Source organism: Paecilomyces variotii (assembly GCF_004022145.1).
Source record: "Paecilomyces variotii strain CBS 101075 chromosome Unknown C8Q69scaffold_19, whole genome shotgun sequence".
NCBI lineage: Eukaryota > Fungi > Ascomycota > Eurotiomycetes > Eurotiales > Thermoascaceae > Paecilomyces > Paecilomyces variotii.
Genome location: NW_021167158.1, coordinates 64,280 through 79,536, shown reverse-complemented (window position 1 = coordinate 79,536; position 15,257 = coordinate 64,280). Strand labels below are relative to the sequence as shown.

Below are 15,257 nucleotides of genomic sequence, written 5' to 3'. Positions count from 1 at the left end.
GCTGGCGCCTGCCACGTCACGTGAACGAATTGCTTATCTAACCATGTCGATAACACTCGATTTCAGACGCTAAAAACGAGGAGAGCTCATCTCTATTCTGTAACTACTCAGTGTCTTCAAATGAATATTGACGAAGAATTGTAATCCACTAGGTCAATTAAATGATAGCCTCTAGCCTGGAAGAGGAGAAATCGTTACTTATAACACGAAAGCTAACTTTGCAAACCTCAACGCATCGCGTCCTCCACTAGTTACCATTATGAACGATTACTACTAATGCAATACAGAACCTAAACAGACAGGACGATAATACAACGTTAGACTGTGGGCTCTAGTCTTGAGCCGCTTGGCCTTTCTGTTGTCGTGCTAGCCGTCGTTGACTGGGTCTCCTCCCTTTGATGGGTAACTCTCTCCGCTGCTCCATCAACGTCCGCGACAGGAGCAGGAGTACCTAGGATCGTATCTTCTGCCTGCTCCCCTTGCTGATTAGCAGATCCGGGCATCAAATTCGATGCTAACTCTCCTCCGCGTTCGACTGGCTCGACATGGGGCTCCCAAGCACGCAGCTCATTGTCCGCATCCTCGAGAATCTGGCGTGCGTCATTTCCGCGTTCATATGGCTGCCGCGGGTCCCCAGGAACCACAGGGGTATCATCCAGCAGATTCAGCAGTCGACGGCCTTGGCGGGCAAGAATGATCTGCTTCTCAGCTCGTTCGATTGTGGCGGCCAGATGTAAATCGTAGGCCTCCTTCAGCTTTTGTCTTGTCTATCACGCAGGGAAATCAGTCGATTGCCGCAGGATGAGCACACTATCAGAGAAAACATACCACATTGGTCAACTGAGCCTCAGCGACCAGATTCTGGGCCTCTGCCCTGACAAGTTCCTGTTCCAGCGAAACCAACTTGGTGTTCGTAGGATCCCTATATTTCAGCTTCTGAATCTCATCCTGGATCTTCGCTCTATTGTCGCGGGAAGGCTGGACAGAGCTCTCCGTATTCCGGATCTGCTTCAGGATACTACGGTAATCCTCCAGGTTCTGCGCAAAGTAGTCTTCCTGCTCTCCAATTTCTGCAAGCAGGACGCCCAGCTTGTCTGAGATATCCGAGACAGCGTCATCTCCCGTGGTTTCACCCCAGTCCGACAGCTGAGCTGCGATGGCGACACGCTCGCGCCCGGCGGATTCGTAGCCTCCGATGACCACATTCTCGTTCTTGATGATCTTGTATAGCTTTTTGCTAAGCTCAGGCTGCTGCATACCTCGCAGAGTTGCCATGGAGAAGCGATGCCGACCAGGTCCTCTCTCGGACTGGTTCCTGGTTCGGACAGACAGTGATCGATTCCTAGGAAGAAATCATCAGCAGGTATTCTCCTGGATAATTCTCGCAGACAACAGAATCTTCACTTACATGTTGAAACTCTTCGAAACTTCAACTTCAAACAGTAGACCAACAGGAAACCGTGACTAAACCGACACTTCAGCTTTGGCTGCAATATTGAATCTTCCTCTCTTTGCTATAAGACAACACCCGGAAATAATCTCCGCCACTCTGCAGCAAATTCCACTCTTTAGGTAGTTACCTAGTAGTCGCTGAGCTCGATCGATCACCCCGTAGTTAGGTAGTTAGGTAGCACCTTCCTCACGATCAGGATCGATCTCGGATAACTCAACAGAAACGTCCACAAAACAAGAAGAGAATAAAGAAAAACTAAAAGTCCCTTCAGTTAATATCCAGCAAGGATTTCAGATCTCAGCAGAATCTTGGTAATAAAAACCCCGCTGTATCCGAGGGCGTTGTTCTAGTCTCATGACGTCATGCGGGATCGGCGGCACGCTTGCAGTAAGTAATTACGCGCATTCGGTTCATCAGGGACAAATATACTTCTACAACCACTTGATGGATATTATAATAAAGCGAAGGATAGGGCGCGTGGTAAGTCTGCTAGCATTAAGCATTAAGTGAATTAGTCGATCGATGATCATCGGTGGGGAAAGAGTTGATCACTCTAGGGTATTATGTCTAGGTACTGTACAGAGTATGGTACTTGTGGAGGAAGTGTCGGGGTATGGTGATTGGTTAATGTAGTATTCGGAGCAGCGTCTGCGTTTATGCAAGTATGCTGTATGTATATAATTTACTAGGTTCTACCCTGTCGATTGGGGAAACAGAAAAGGTAATGAGCGACAGTGGTATATATATATATATACCTAGGGAGGTATAAAACGTAGAGACCTCTGATCAAAATACATACATGTCGACTAGGGAGGTATCATAAACTCATGAAACAAGGACGGTGGTGTGTGGTATGTAGAGATCAAGAAAATGTGCTGGTACATCATACAACGACATAGGAAAAGTCCAGTCATCAAGGGAATGTGTATGGGGACGTAAATAGAGACTCAACCTTCGTATAAAGATCCAGAATGAAAATACATACACATAGGGAATCGAGAACTTCAAACCACGCATCTCTCAAATAAACATATTATGAAACGTGAGTGCGCATAGACATGAAAGACTAGATCCACCCTATGTCAGCCAGAAAATAAATACCTTAAATGCTGCAACAAGATACAAGCAGAAATGAAACCCGAGCACATTTACAAAACAGACTTACTCTACAACACAACATAGATCCACTCATTACATCCAATCAAAACCACAAAACTCCACACTCCAATCTAAAATATATTGTTGAAGTCCATGACCATCTAGCAGTATCGCCAATAACTCGGCTTCCGGATCTCGATAAGACGACCGCTCGGTGAGCGACTGAGGATGCGCCTTAGGCCGACGGAGGCACCTCCCTCTTCACAAGCGGTGGCCGTGGTGTAGGACCTGTCGATAGAGACGTACGAGCAAGATCGTCGAGGACGCGTGTAGATCACCCTCGGTGGATATCGCGAGACTGGGATCCTTTCTGTGCGATAGAAGTCATATCTGCGGCGGATGATTCGCACCGGTTCATCCGAGTCATCGTAGCATTCGATAAAGCACATAGCCAGGCTGGATGGTGTTCTGGCGAATAAGGAACTACTCTCAGAGAGACCGGATGAGGCAAGTAGAAAGAAGCCCGCAAAATCTTGCGTGGATCAAAATATCCAGCAAAACAATAGATGTTCACAGACGCCCTTTGTCCTGGAAGTGCTGAACAACAGCTTCCTTTGGACGTGGGCGTCTTGCCCGATGAATTGTGTGGTTTTCACCAATGAAGCGGTAGGCAAAGAAGTATGACAGTAGTCGAACGACTTCACAGGTAAAGAGGGGGAATAGTTCGCCGTGCAGGAAGAACGTTGGAAACAAGAACTGCAATTCCATGTGCTGATATTTCTGTCTTATTCAGTTAAGTACTTCTCAGCGAGTTGGGTACAAAATATGCAAGTAGTTAACTAACGGCTAGATACTAATACGAGAGTAGTATCCGTATTCGAACCCCTGTACACAGTTCAAGTTGGAGGGCGAAAAGAAAAAAAGCAATAAAGAACTACATCCCAGAGGGATATAGAAAGCCAAAGAAAACAGAGCATGAATGGAAAAGGCGAAATGCGCCGCAAACAGTGCCTGATGCCTATGGAGGATCGCATGGAACATCCATGAAGTCACGGAGAGCCTCGTATTGAGAACTATAGTATACCTAGTCAGTACTGATTCTCGCATGCCACCCAGTTGATTGCTGCGCCATCCTCAGCAGGCCCCCAGTGGTCAAGGAAGGATGAGAACGTATCAGGTGTCAAGGCCGGCGCTTCTCTTACGGCGCTTGCGATCAATACATGTGGTCTGTGCACCTGCGCTGCTGTTGCACGAGATCTGCCCGTGAAGTGGTGGATGTAGAGGATTCGAGAATTCTACCTGTTGCGTCTACAGACTTGATGAAGCAAGTAGAATAGAATTATGCGTGTGAGGTTTGAATAATAGAGTGATCGCGTTCGGCCTTGTGTTTCTCTAGTTGATAACGGTGAGGAGATAGTTACGTACCCCTCTTCCGCGCGAGATATATTTCTGCTATATTCTCCCGAGTCTCACGTCAGTCGAGAAGAGATCACATATCGAGAAAATGGTTAAAAGAACGATCTTGGGGAGGTCATGACGACAAGTCTGCAGGGCTATTAAGACCTCCCGCGTTCTCAGATCGCATGGCTCTCGGCTGAGATGCTCTTGTTTCCTACGGGCAAACAACCGCATCCAATGAGGGCTGCTTGCACTGCCATACATATGTTGATTTCCAACACAGGTATTATTTGGCTCTAGGCAATGGAAACAGAGCCGCATGAAAGCAATCGAACTAGACTCGGTCATGACGTCGGGGTATACTCTGAGCAGATAGATAACGAGCTAGCCCGCAGGATCAATGTGGCATGGACGAGTGTGGCCGGGTCAGCAGCACAGCCTCAGCTCGTGGGCGTTGCAGCATGCCATCTTCTAGTCCACGGGTACCTGCTGCGACGGTCAGATGCCGGTCAGCATGAACCTGCCATCGCGCATCTCATGAGAGCGGGCTGTGCCTGTGGTATAAGGAATCAAATGACGAAAATTGCCTCTCATTTACTTTTACACTAATACTGCTATACCGGCCAGACCCCCGGATCCGGGTCGATGTCCATCCACCAGATCAAAAAAACAGAGCACCTATAGATCGTACTAAGAACCCACCAGCGCCGCCGCAATCCAGGCGTAGAGAAGCCCAAAATCATCCGAGAAAAAGAAAGAAGAAGAAAAGAAGAAAAAAACGAAACGCTTAGGATAAGTCGTCCACATCGTGGTGGTGATTGTGCTCATTGTCCGATGCGTGGAACGCGTCGCCAAAGGCTGAGTTCTCTAGATCAGGAAGATCTAAACCGTCGTGTTGTTCGCTGTAGGCAGCAAGTGCATCACCCGCGGAGTCGATGTTGGTGAAGTCAGCAGCGTCATCGAAATTGCTTGTCTCAAGACCAGTGTTGCCTGGCGTAAAGCCCTGAGATGCGCTCCCAGGGGCACCTTGACCGGCGGACCTGTCATCTTTCTTGGTGTCATCATTGACCATGACCCAGTCGCCAGTTTCGCCGTCCGCTGTGGGCGCTTGCTGCTCATTCGAAGTTCCAGCCATTTCTATGTCCACATCCAAGTCGGGGATGGAAGGAAGGCCACCTTGAGATGTGCCTGTCGTAGACGCTTGAGCATTGGCCGTATTGGGGACATTACTCGAGGCGTTGCCACCGGCCTGTGTGGCTGCTCCTTGGCCAGGTGCTGAACCACCTGGCGTGCCAAACTGGTCCATGACATGGCTACCTGTGTTCTCCATGGAGACATCTCCTTCAGGCTCAGGCTGCTGTTTATGCTCGATCTTATCAAGAAGACCGCCCTTCTCAACGCAAGCCACCTTGGTTTCCGGTACTATCTTCTTACCCCATGAAGTCTCCACCTCGCGGAGAATGTCATCAACCTTGTATTTAGGCTTGGCCTGCGGATAGTCCACTGGAGACGCGCCTTCTTCGGCAGGTATATCGATGCGACCCTCCAGTCTCCAGAGCTCAGAGCCTGTAGCGTCAGGGTCCGCTGCAGCTTCACGGAGCCGTAATTCGGCATCTTTAAGCAGTGAGGTGCGTTTGAACTTCTCCATCCGTCGCGCATGTCTCTTTTTCAGCTTTTCAATCTCCTCTGTCATATCCGCCACCTTCTTAGAAACGCGATCCGCGAATTCTTCGGCCTTGCCAGGTTCCATCTTTCCTGCTTCCTTGGATTCCTTGGTTGCGGAAGGACCCGTTGGCGCGTCAAAGAAGCCCGCTGTCAAGGACTCAAGCTCGCCCTTACGACCCAGTCCGAGGTCAACGGGCGTGATTTGGTTCGTGGCATAGGGAGACGCAAAGATCTCTTCCATCCATTCATGATGTTGCTGATATCTCATCTTCGCGATCTCCCGAGGTGTCAAGAGGTCCAGCATATCGCCGGTAGAAACTTCTTCGTCCTCCAACGAAAAATCAACGTTGGCCGCAGATAACGCTGCAGTTGACCCCCGATGGCCCCGCGGCGCTTTGGCTTGAGCTGGAGCCATAGCACCAGGAATGCCGGCGGCTTGCTGTGGAGGGTAGAATGCGCCAGGCTGTCGAGCCATCATGGCATTGGGGAACGCCCCTGGCGGCTGCGCGAACCCTTGAGGGCCCATCTGCGGCGGGAAATTGATTGTTGGCCAGTTGTTGCGGTCGTGCAACATGAAGTCCTTACGGACCAGCTGGCCCTGGCCCTGTAGAAAGCGGCGTTGCGCGAGCATACTTTGCGTTTGTGGCAGAATCGGGATTCTGTTAGCAGGAATATGATCGGTCGGCGGAGCTTTCGAGTAGTGGACGATCCATAGTGATGGATCCGGCGGAGGAAGATTGGGATTGGGAGCCTTCGCAGCAACCAGACGGAAACGACGACGGCAATGCGTAGCTAGATTCTCATTCGGAGGATGGTAACCGCTTCTATGAAGCCACATTTCAACAGTCTAACCTGAAAGTCAGTCGAGTAATTATTTTGAAAGGCTCTCATGTGGACGTACGTAGCCCTTGGCTTCGAAAGTAAACGCCTGTTCCGCATCCGCCCAGACGTAACCATCGCTGGCAAAATTTGTTCCGAGGTGGTTTAATGGCTGCCAGGTGAGCATGATAGTGCCATCAGGGGGACCATCGAGAAATGTCCAGTGCATCGGTTGCAATTCGCGGACAATCTTTGGCGCAGACAGGAGATAATCGACTGCTGTCTCGGTGGGCAGCACGCTCATCATCGGGTATCGATACCGCGAGACAAGGTGCATATGGGGCAACTAATAAGATATTGCATCAGTTCCAAGCTCATTCAACCAAGTAGATATCGATAGCTGGCGACGTACAAGCTGCCCAGGGAGCCCGCTGGCTGGGTCATTCATTTTGGCGACCGTGTGCTAGCGCTCCGATATTTCAAAGATGTGGTCGCAAAATGATTTCAAGGCAGATCAAAGGAAAGGGAGACACGCATATAGGCTGCGACGGCGGGCAAGAGAGGTCGGCCTTGACGACTTAAAGCTCCTGGACGCGACGCGGAATTTGAGATCAGCAGTTCGGGATGCGGCGCAACGGCGGGCTGAAGCGTCCACTGGCGCAGTAAGTATTTATTGATGCCTGAGGCAACAAATGTTGTTTCCTGCACCTGCCTAATTGGTCACTCGAGACCTACTCAACAAAGGCATCACTGTCAGGGAGATAATAATAATATGCCACTTATGCTATCAATTTGTCTCTTAGGTGTTCGTGTGGATTACTTATCAGAGTTTAATGCCACTATGGAAGGCAGAACTCTTCAAAAAGTAGTCGAATCTACAGTACCAATTCGCTTGGATAAACCACAACCCTTACTCTAGGAGAATATAAGAGTCCAAATAACACGAGTGAACTGAAATTTCGAAAGAAAAGAAAAAAGAACACAGTTCAAACGAAGCTCTCGTTGACACGGATTAATAACAGTGATTGCCCAAATGCTGTCACGGCTTGCTCTATCAAGCGTCTGGGCCTTCTTCCCACCAATAGAACACTTCTAATTCGTGCACCGCAGAATTCAAGCTTCCTTGGGGACAATAAGATGCAGAACGGTATTGTTCTGCAAATTCACATATGTTGGGGAGTGGAGAGCATGGGTAGCTATGTGGAATTGTCGGCGCACCGAGAATGCACATGGGCGACCCGTTACATCGCCGTTTGCGGTGCGGCGGGTTGCTCGATATCCTATGGAACTCCTAGGATGTAGCGGAGATAAGTAATAAGCTTAACCTTCCTCATTGCCTTTCAGGCCTAGAATCAAGAAAGCAATTAACTGTTAGCGGGTGTGTTTAGGATTCGACAGTAACTAGCAGCTAAGTATGTAGTCAAATTGTTCAATTCCTTGCCATATAGCGAGCAGCCTCTTCATGAATCCGAAACCATACATTGGTGCCCACATTAGTGATAATCGGAGGCTCTGACTTATTATTGTTGTAGAAGTAACCGATGTCGCAGACCGACCTCGAAAGAACTTGTGTGATTTTAAGTTTGATACTCCGTGGACAGAGGGACAATCGCCATGAGTAAAAGGCTACCTAGGTAGTTAGCCGGTGTCCACTTACCATCATAATACATCCGTGCGGAGCTGAGCTCTTTGACCGCAGAGAGGGATATTTTGCTGCAGTGGTACTTAAGTACTGCAAAGCATAGCGAGTCTTATGCCCCCCGCATCCTGCCCTTTGCTTACGAGAGATCAGAGACCACGAATACGACTGTCGTGGATATGGAGATGAGGATGGATCGGTTGCAGTACTACCTACTAGTGAGTAAAACCCAGTAAAGAACCATTTCCACCTGACATTGCTTAGCTGGTGTGACTATCCAATTGCCTTCTTGATTATATCGCCGGTGCAAAACTACCCCGCATCCCCAGTCGAGGACATGGAAGTAGGAAATTGTCCGACCTTGACGGAAGTTCTCCGTCTGTGCTTTGGTAAAATGTCTAGCATTTTAGCCGGCTAAGTATGGTAAACTTAAGCGTTTGTGTTTCACGACATCCGAGATTAGACGCGATCGCTTCTACTCCAGAGGAATTCTAGAGCACACGTTCCCGGATGGCTCATTCCGGGGAAAGGAACGTCTGGTCCATGGCTCTTTTGAATCATCCCGCAAGTTACCCTGTGGCTCAACAGGAGGTGATCCGTAGAGCAGAATGGATGGCTTGTTGTCCTAATAGTCGGTCTCTACCTGAGAAAACCTACTTCTGGTGATAGCCGACTTTTTGCGGGGTTCATCCATCCCATTTGTGGGAATTTGGAGTTAGGCCGCCACTCCGCAATATTTTGGGAGTCGGCTGGAAGCTAATTTACCTATCTATCACTGGTTTGGAAAGCTCCTGCTGGTCACGCCGGCAAACAGAGATTTCAATGTGCTTCAAGCCTTCAACATACCTACTTAGTCCTCTCGTTAGTCGCGCGTGCCCCCGCAAAGATGGCCTGTGGAGAGAGACGATAAGCTTCTGGCCGGTGAAACTTTGAGGCCCCCTGCGGACGCTAAGTACTTAGGTACTGTAGCCGGGCTGGCTGAGCCCATTCCATCAAGGCGATCTTCTCTGCCCTGGTCAGCGCTGCGTTGAGCTTGACTGGTCACTTAGCCATCCGATACTAATTGGTTCATGATGAAACCGGAGAACCACTGGAATGACTGCCACGCAGGTCTGTGTCGTCACGGCTGAACCCATACACCGATAACTCGAGTACACAGTATAAGTCCTGGCGGTGTGCCACCATGGCTTCGATCTCACTCTTCCACCGGGAGGAAAGCGTGCCATCATGGAGCTCCCAGAGTACCCGGGCGTCTCGCCAGCAGCGCAAGATGATACTATCCGCCCAGCTGCTATTCACGAGGACAAACCAGAAGTGAGTCGTCTGGAAGCGGCGTACTCAAACCCTTCTACGGCAGGACCCGCAATCGATCCTCTTGTAGAGAAACGCTACCTGAGGAAGTTGGATCTGAGACTGCCAGTACTCCTTGGAGCTCTCTGTATGTTCTTCTGGTCCAAGTAACGCTATTGGAAAATGATCTTTTGCTGACATGACTACCAGATCTCCTCGCCTTTTTGGATAGATCGAACATTGGGTGAGTGGACGTGCTGGATATAAACGGGCTCTTGACATCTAATGAGCGAACGATGCCAGAAATGCGAAGATAGCTGGCATGCAGGAGGACCTGAAACTATCTGGAAACCGCTACCCGTGGCTGCTCACCATCTTCTACATCTCATACGACCTCTTCGAGTTTCAGGCGTTTATGTGGAAGATTGTGCCCCCGCATCGATGGGCGGCGCTGGTTGTATTTGCATGGTATGTTCTGACATTCTAATGCAATCTGGTTCGGAGATACTCATGCAGACTTCCCAGGGGTATTTTTGCGACATGCCAGGCAGCTATACAGAACTGGAATGGGGCAATGGCCCTCCGCTTTCTCCTTGGTGCCGCAGAGGCTGATTTCGGGCCAGGCGTCCCATATCTGATGTCTTTCTTTTATCGTCGCCATGAGCTTGGTCTCCGCTGCGGTCTGTTCCTGTCTGCTGCTCCTTTGGCCAATACCTTTGCAGGAGCACTTGCTTATGGTATCACGTCTGGCCATTCGAAGCTGGCGAACTGGCGCCTTCTCTTCTTGGTTGAGGGAATCCCCACACTGCTGATGACCCCAGTTGCCTGGTTTTACGTGCCTGACTCTGCGCAAGACGCAAAGTTCCTTACCGCGGAGGAGAAGGAGATTGCGAATGCCAGAGGGCTCAGGCAAAGTGGCACCCTCGAACGGGAGAAAGGCATTGTATGGAAAGATATTTTTCTGACTTTACTAGATGCTAAGCCCTGGTTAACAGCGGTAGGTGTCCACCATCTAATTTTCTGGTGGGAGCAGCAGGGATACTGACTGAGAAAAGTTCATGTACTTCAGCTGCAATGTCAGCTTCTCTTCGCTTCCTGTTTTCCTTCCGACCATCCTGAACGACATGGGCTTCACGGCCGTCAATGCCCAGGGATTGACCGCGCCTCCTTATTTCCTTTCCTTCCTCATCACTATCTTGACCACATGGATCGCGGATAAGTCCCAGCAGCGTGGTCTCATGATTGCTTTCCTGTCATTACTTGGAGCGGTTGGATATGTTCTTCTTGCTACTTGCACCTCGGTCGGAGTTCGCTACTTCGGTGTGTTCTTGGCTGCAAGCGGCGTCTTCCCAGCAATTGCCAATATCCTTCCTTGGGTTCTGAGTATGTGGTCCCGTGCTAATTTCAAATCGGATTAAGCTAACCTGACTGCACAGACAACCAAGGTTCTGATACACGCCGTGGTATGGGCATGGTCCTTCTCAATCTGATCGGCCAATGTGGACCGTTCCTCGGAACGAACGTCTTCCCAGAAACGGATGCTCCTCGTTACGTCAAAGGCCAGTCTATCTGTGCTGCATTCATGTTCTTCACCGCATTTCTGGCTCTCTTGCTGCGGACGCTTCTCGTCTGGGAGAACAAAAAGCTTGACCGGACATACGGAACCAGGGAAGAAAGGGCAGCCCGGGCAGGGGAGGATGACAAGGATGCTCAGAACTATGCAGAGGCCAACTATGGACCCGCATATAGATATGTCCTTTGATGCAGTGTAATGGTCTATGGTATATTTATGTTATTGTTATGAATACGAAAATCCAATGATGATGTTATCAATGAGACGAATCCTCCAACGGCAGTTTTTCGCCCACCATCCATAACAATTCTGCATCAATATCCTGTCAAACGACCCGTGTAACGAGGAATGAGAAGATGTCGGTGTAGCACAACAGAGCGACCACTGGGATGATCAGACGCGTCTGAATGGAGTTTCAAAACCAATCATCCTCCCGTCGATGGGCCTGATGTTTCAACTAGGCCGGAGTCCTAGTATCGAGTATTATCTGCAGGCAAGGCACATATAGATTGTGATGGTAGTAGGGGTGGTGAATTTCAGACATTTTCTTTTTTATTACTGAAATACTGAAATTCAACCCTTTTTTTTCGTTTCGAAATTCAAAACGCACAGACCATAAATGGGGCGCGCTAAATACGGATTAGGAAATTAAGCGAAGAGAATAACCAATAGTAGGTACGACTATTAATAAGTAAAAGCGCAAAATCTCGGTCACGTGCCTATTTGAAATTCAAAAATTTTTCGTGAAATTAAAATCTTTTTTATTACTGAAATTCATGACATTTTGAATTTCAAATCGCCATCCCTAGATGGTAGTAGCAGGGACCAGACTCCACGTCTTCATAGTGGCTGTTCGTACCAACCCTGTCCCTGCTGAACAGGCTGCCACATCGCCATGCAGAAATGGGAAATCAGACCATGGATCATAATTTGCTTAAATGCCATGAAAACCGACCTTCCCAACTATTCGTTGTGGCTGAGGTGTGTGATTCATCGACAGAAGGTTTCGCTTCGACAGACCGGCTTGTGGAACGGGAATCCACGTGCGAGATTTGTTTGTTCCCGCGTCGCTCGCCGTAAGTACTTACAGTACTTACTGTCGAACCAAAAGCGATGTTCTATCTAATGGAGTTGCTTCGATCTACTGACCTAAAATTGTCGATATATGCAGCCGTTACCAATAGTTCAATTCTCCTTTGTGGTCTTGGATTAAGACCATAACCATGCATGCAGCCGCTGACATCACATTCTGACCCTGGATTTGGCATCCTTACTTAGTGTTTGACGCTAGGATCTGCGATAGTGATAGTAGTTCTATCTGCGACTCACAGCTTCTCCAACCATTTTGCTCCCGATAGGTATATTTCTTCCTTTACTCTTTGCAATGGCTACCCCCAGAAAAGAAAACAAGAATCTCCACGCGGTGGTGGATATGGGAAGGTAAGAGAAATCTATCTATCTCTGCAAGATTTCCTCATCTCGCTCTATGTCACCACTCCACGTAATCGAATACTTCCATAAAATCTCACTAACAAAAATCAAGCAATGGAATCCGATTCTCCATAACTGACCTATCTCAGCAAACAGCGCGCATCATGCCCAGTGTCTTCCATGAGCGGGCAGGCATTTCTCTCTATGATGCGCAGTTCTCAAATCCAGACGGGATCCGTGGGCCTATCCCAGAAGACGTAGTAGATGCTGTCGTGACAAGGCTACGTCGGTTCAAAGCCACATGTGAGGATTTTGGCGTGCCTTCGGAAAACATCCATGTTTTGGCCACGGAAGCTACGAGAACAGCACCAAATTCTGTCGAATTTCGGGCTAGGATCAAGGAGTCGACGGGTTGGGATGTTTCGCTTCTTTCGAAAGAGGATGAAGGGCGCATTGGCGCACTGGGAGTTGCCAGCAGCTTTGCCTCCGTTGAAGGTCTGGTAATGGATCTAGGAGGAGGGAGTACTCAAATTACGTGGATGATCGCAAAGAATGGAACCGTGACGACCAGTCCAAGGGGATCGGTCAGCTTTCCTTACGGAGCGGCTGCGCTGACTAGACGGCTGGCAGAGGCGCGGAAGAATGGCTCGAAGGCCGAGAAGGAATTGAAGGAAGAGATGCGGACGAATTTCCAGAATGCGTACAAAGAATTACAGGTCCCAGAGAGTCTCTTGCGATCAGCTGAAGCTGGGGGTGGGTTTGACTTGTATCTGTGTGGCGGAGGCTTCAGAGGCTGGGGATACCTTCTCATGAGTGAATCGAGAGTTGACCCTTATCCAATCCCTATCATCAATGGGTTCAGGGTCAGCCGGTCTGACTTTTACGATACGCTCTCGGTTCTGGATACCATCCAGAAATCAGAACAGAAGATCTTCCGCGTTTCGAAGCGACGAGCTTCCCAGGTCCCTGCGGTTGCGTTGTTGGTCAACGTCCTTGCAGAAGCCCTGCCAGTCATCAAGGGTATCCAGTTCTGCCAGGGAGGAGTGTGTGAGGGTTTCCTGTTTGACAGGTTGCCGCAAGAGATACGCACACACGATCCCCTTGTAGTGGCCACGGCTCCATATGCATCTGCATCTGCAAAAGCAATCGCCAAGCTCCTCACTGATGCTCTGCCGCCTACGCATTCTCCTATATCATCACTACGCGCACCCGGTTCATTCACTGCCGGTCTTATTACTGCTCTAGCAAATATCCTCTTCGTCCACTCTTCCATCCCCAAGGAGTCGAGACCCGCAGCGGCACTATATAGCACAACAACTGGAATCCTCGCCTCGGCAAATAACCTAGCCCATGTCGACCGCGCTATGCTTGCTTTGATACTCTGCGAGCGCTGGAATGGCGATCTCTCTCCCGCAGAACAATCCCTACGTGAGCGTTTCTGCCAATTAATCACCCCACAGGAGGCTTGGTGGTGTCAGTACCTAGGACGAGTGGCTACTTTGATCGGAGACGTGTATCCCGCAGGCGTGGTTTCTGACACAAATTGGCGGATTCGGATCACAAATACCTGGCAGCATGTCGATAAGAAGAAAGGCAGAGAGGACCTATTATCTCTAGCCATCGCTGTCAATCCGTCCGCCGGCGCCGTGGTTTCCAAAGACGTCTTTGAGGATACGATCGAGAGGATCGAGAAGGCCGGGAAAAAGAAGAACTGGGCCCATGCCACGAGCAAGAAAGAGGAAGACTATGGTGTTCGTGTTGCAGTCGAATTTGGGAAATGAAACAGACTCGACAGAGATAAAGAACAATTGACTGGCTATCCATTGTCCATCCGTTATGACTTGTGGATTCCGGATATCGTTTCCGCCTCGTTCCTTACTCGCAATTCCTCGAATTCATCATAGCATATTGGGTTCAACTATAGATATGATGAATCCAGACCGAGGGTACATAAGGATTTCTGGGTATCTCAACGAACCATTGTCTGCATGATTCGTCGGATTGATATTCGGTCCATACAACGTAACTACCCCACAAGTATGACTAGAATTCGCTATCCGAGGACACTGAGTTAACTAATTCAGAGTATGCCACAAGTGAGGAAGACGAACAACTCATTCCCTGCGCGAATTACTATCCATGGACCAACAACGCACTACGAGGCTGCGAGCGATGGTGGGCAGCCGAACACGCAAACCCCGGCTCTGCGCAAATCTCTATCCAGCAAATTAGATTTTAAACAGCGCAGCCCGAACGACCGATAAACTTGTCGCAATCCTGACAGCTTCCAGAGGGCGGTCCACCGGATCCAGCACAGCTCGCACGAATAAGCGCACGGCCGATGAATCACTCACCGGGAGAGCTAGAAAGCCACTTGGATCACTGCGGAAATTGCCTGGACGAGTAGTAATTGTACGTAGCGATTTGTTGTCCTGCCGGATGGCTCTGCTCCGCCAAAATGGAATAGCGAAAACTGAAACTGGATTAGGTTTATCGTTAGGAGGGGAATCATAATGGATTATTATTCGACTTGTAGAGTAAGCGGGGTCTTGGACGAGCGAGGCCGGAGATGCTGGACTTCTCGGCGGAGCGGGGGTTTTTCTCTGGGTAAGTATAAAGTTGCGCACATTACCCCTCCATCGCCAGCTTTCTTCCTCTCTCTCTCTCGCCCACTACGAACAATTGCCCGACTGTTTCTATAACAAAATCATCAAGAGTACCACCTGCGGCCCCTCTCTTTTCTGTGTATGTCTTGGCTGACCGTTCGAATAGGTTTCTCGCCAGTACAGTACTGTATATCTCTCCGGTCGTTATGTGAACCGTGAAGATGGAAGCCATGGCCTCATGGCTGGGCTTATCCAATGATGATCAAGGTATCTCAGGTAAATATC

General features: G+C 49.3%; 4 protein-coding genes across 4 annotated transcripts; 2 read left to right on the top strand and 2 right to left on the bottom strand.

Annotated features, from left to right (window-relative positions):
* Positions 1 to 98: 98 nt before the first annotated feature.
* On the bottom strand, positions 99 to 1,666 carry C8Q69DRAFT_126030 (Eisosome component PIL1-domain-containing protein). The gene is made up of 4 exons (XM_028625259.1): positions 1,581 to 1,666; positions 1,409 to 1,464; positions 832 to 1,342; positions 99 to 767 (listed from the first exon to the last, which is right to left on the bottom strand). Coding segments are annotated over exons 2-4 (963 nt in total). The 5' UTR covers positions 1,411 to 1,464; positions 1,581 to 1,666; the 3' UTR covers positions 99 to 317.
* Positions 1,667 to 4,647: 2,981 nt separating this feature from the next.
* On the bottom strand, positions 4,648 to 6,995 carry C8Q69DRAFT_125904 (hypothetical protein). The gene is made up of 3 exons (XM_028625258.1): positions 6,846 to 6,995; positions 6,516 to 6,779; positions 4,648 to 6,461 (listed from the first exon to the last, which is right to left on the bottom strand). The coding sequence occupies exons 1-3, from the start codon at positions 6,879 to 6,881 to the stop codon at positions 4,737 to 4,739; spliced, it is 2,025 nt and encodes a 674-aa protein (XP_028481171.1). The 5' UTR covers positions 6,882 to 6,995; the 3' UTR covers positions 4,648 to 4,736.
* A 2,304-nt stretch (positions 6,996 to 9,299) lies between these two features.
* Positions 9,300 to 11,124, top strand: C8Q69DRAFT_409395 (MFS transporter; the record flags this gene model as incomplete). Its single annotated transcript, XM_028628251.1, has 6 exons — positions 9,300 to 9,510; positions 9,573 to 9,606; positions 9,666 to 9,830; positions 9,888 to 10,359; positions 10,418 to 10,745; positions 10,799 to 11,124. 6 exons carry the CDS (start codon positions 9,300 to 9,302, stop codon positions 11,122 to 11,124), a joined length of 1,536 nt encoding a protein of 511 aa, XP_028481170.1.
* Positions 11,125 to 12,319: 1,195 nt separating this feature from the next.
* Positions 12,320 to 14,147, top strand: C8Q69DRAFT_489002 (retrograde regulation protein 2; the record flags this gene model as incomplete). The annotated part of the gene is made up of 2 exons (XM_028632086.1): positions 12,320 to 12,375; positions 12,479 to 14,147. 2 exons carry the CDS (start codon positions 12,320 to 12,322, stop codon positions 14,145 to 14,147), a joined length of 1,725 nt encoding a protein of 574 aa, XP_028481169.1.
* Between the last annotated feature and the right edge of the window lie 1,110 nt (positions 14,148 to 15,257).

Bases quoted from the DNA above. Each gene is read 5' to 3' on its own strand.
- C8Q69DRAFT_126030 (XM_028625259.1), bottom strand. The intron at 768-831 runs GTGGTATGTTTT...CCTGCGTGATAG, and splicing joins CTGAGGCTCAGTTGACCAAT to ACAAGACAAAAGCTGAAGGA.
- C8Q69DRAFT_125904 (XM_028625258.1), bottom strand. From the start codon at position 6,881: ATGAATGACCCAGCCAGCGGGCTCCCTGGGCAGCTT. The intron at 6,780-6,845 runs GTACGTCGCCAG...ATATCTTATTAG, and splicing joins GCGGGCTCCCTGGGCAGCTT to TTGCCCCATATGCACCTTGT. The intron at 6,462-6,515 runs GTACGTCCACAT...CTTTCAGGTTAG, and splicing joins CTTTCGAAGCCAAGGGCTAC to ACTGTTGAAATGTGGCTTCA.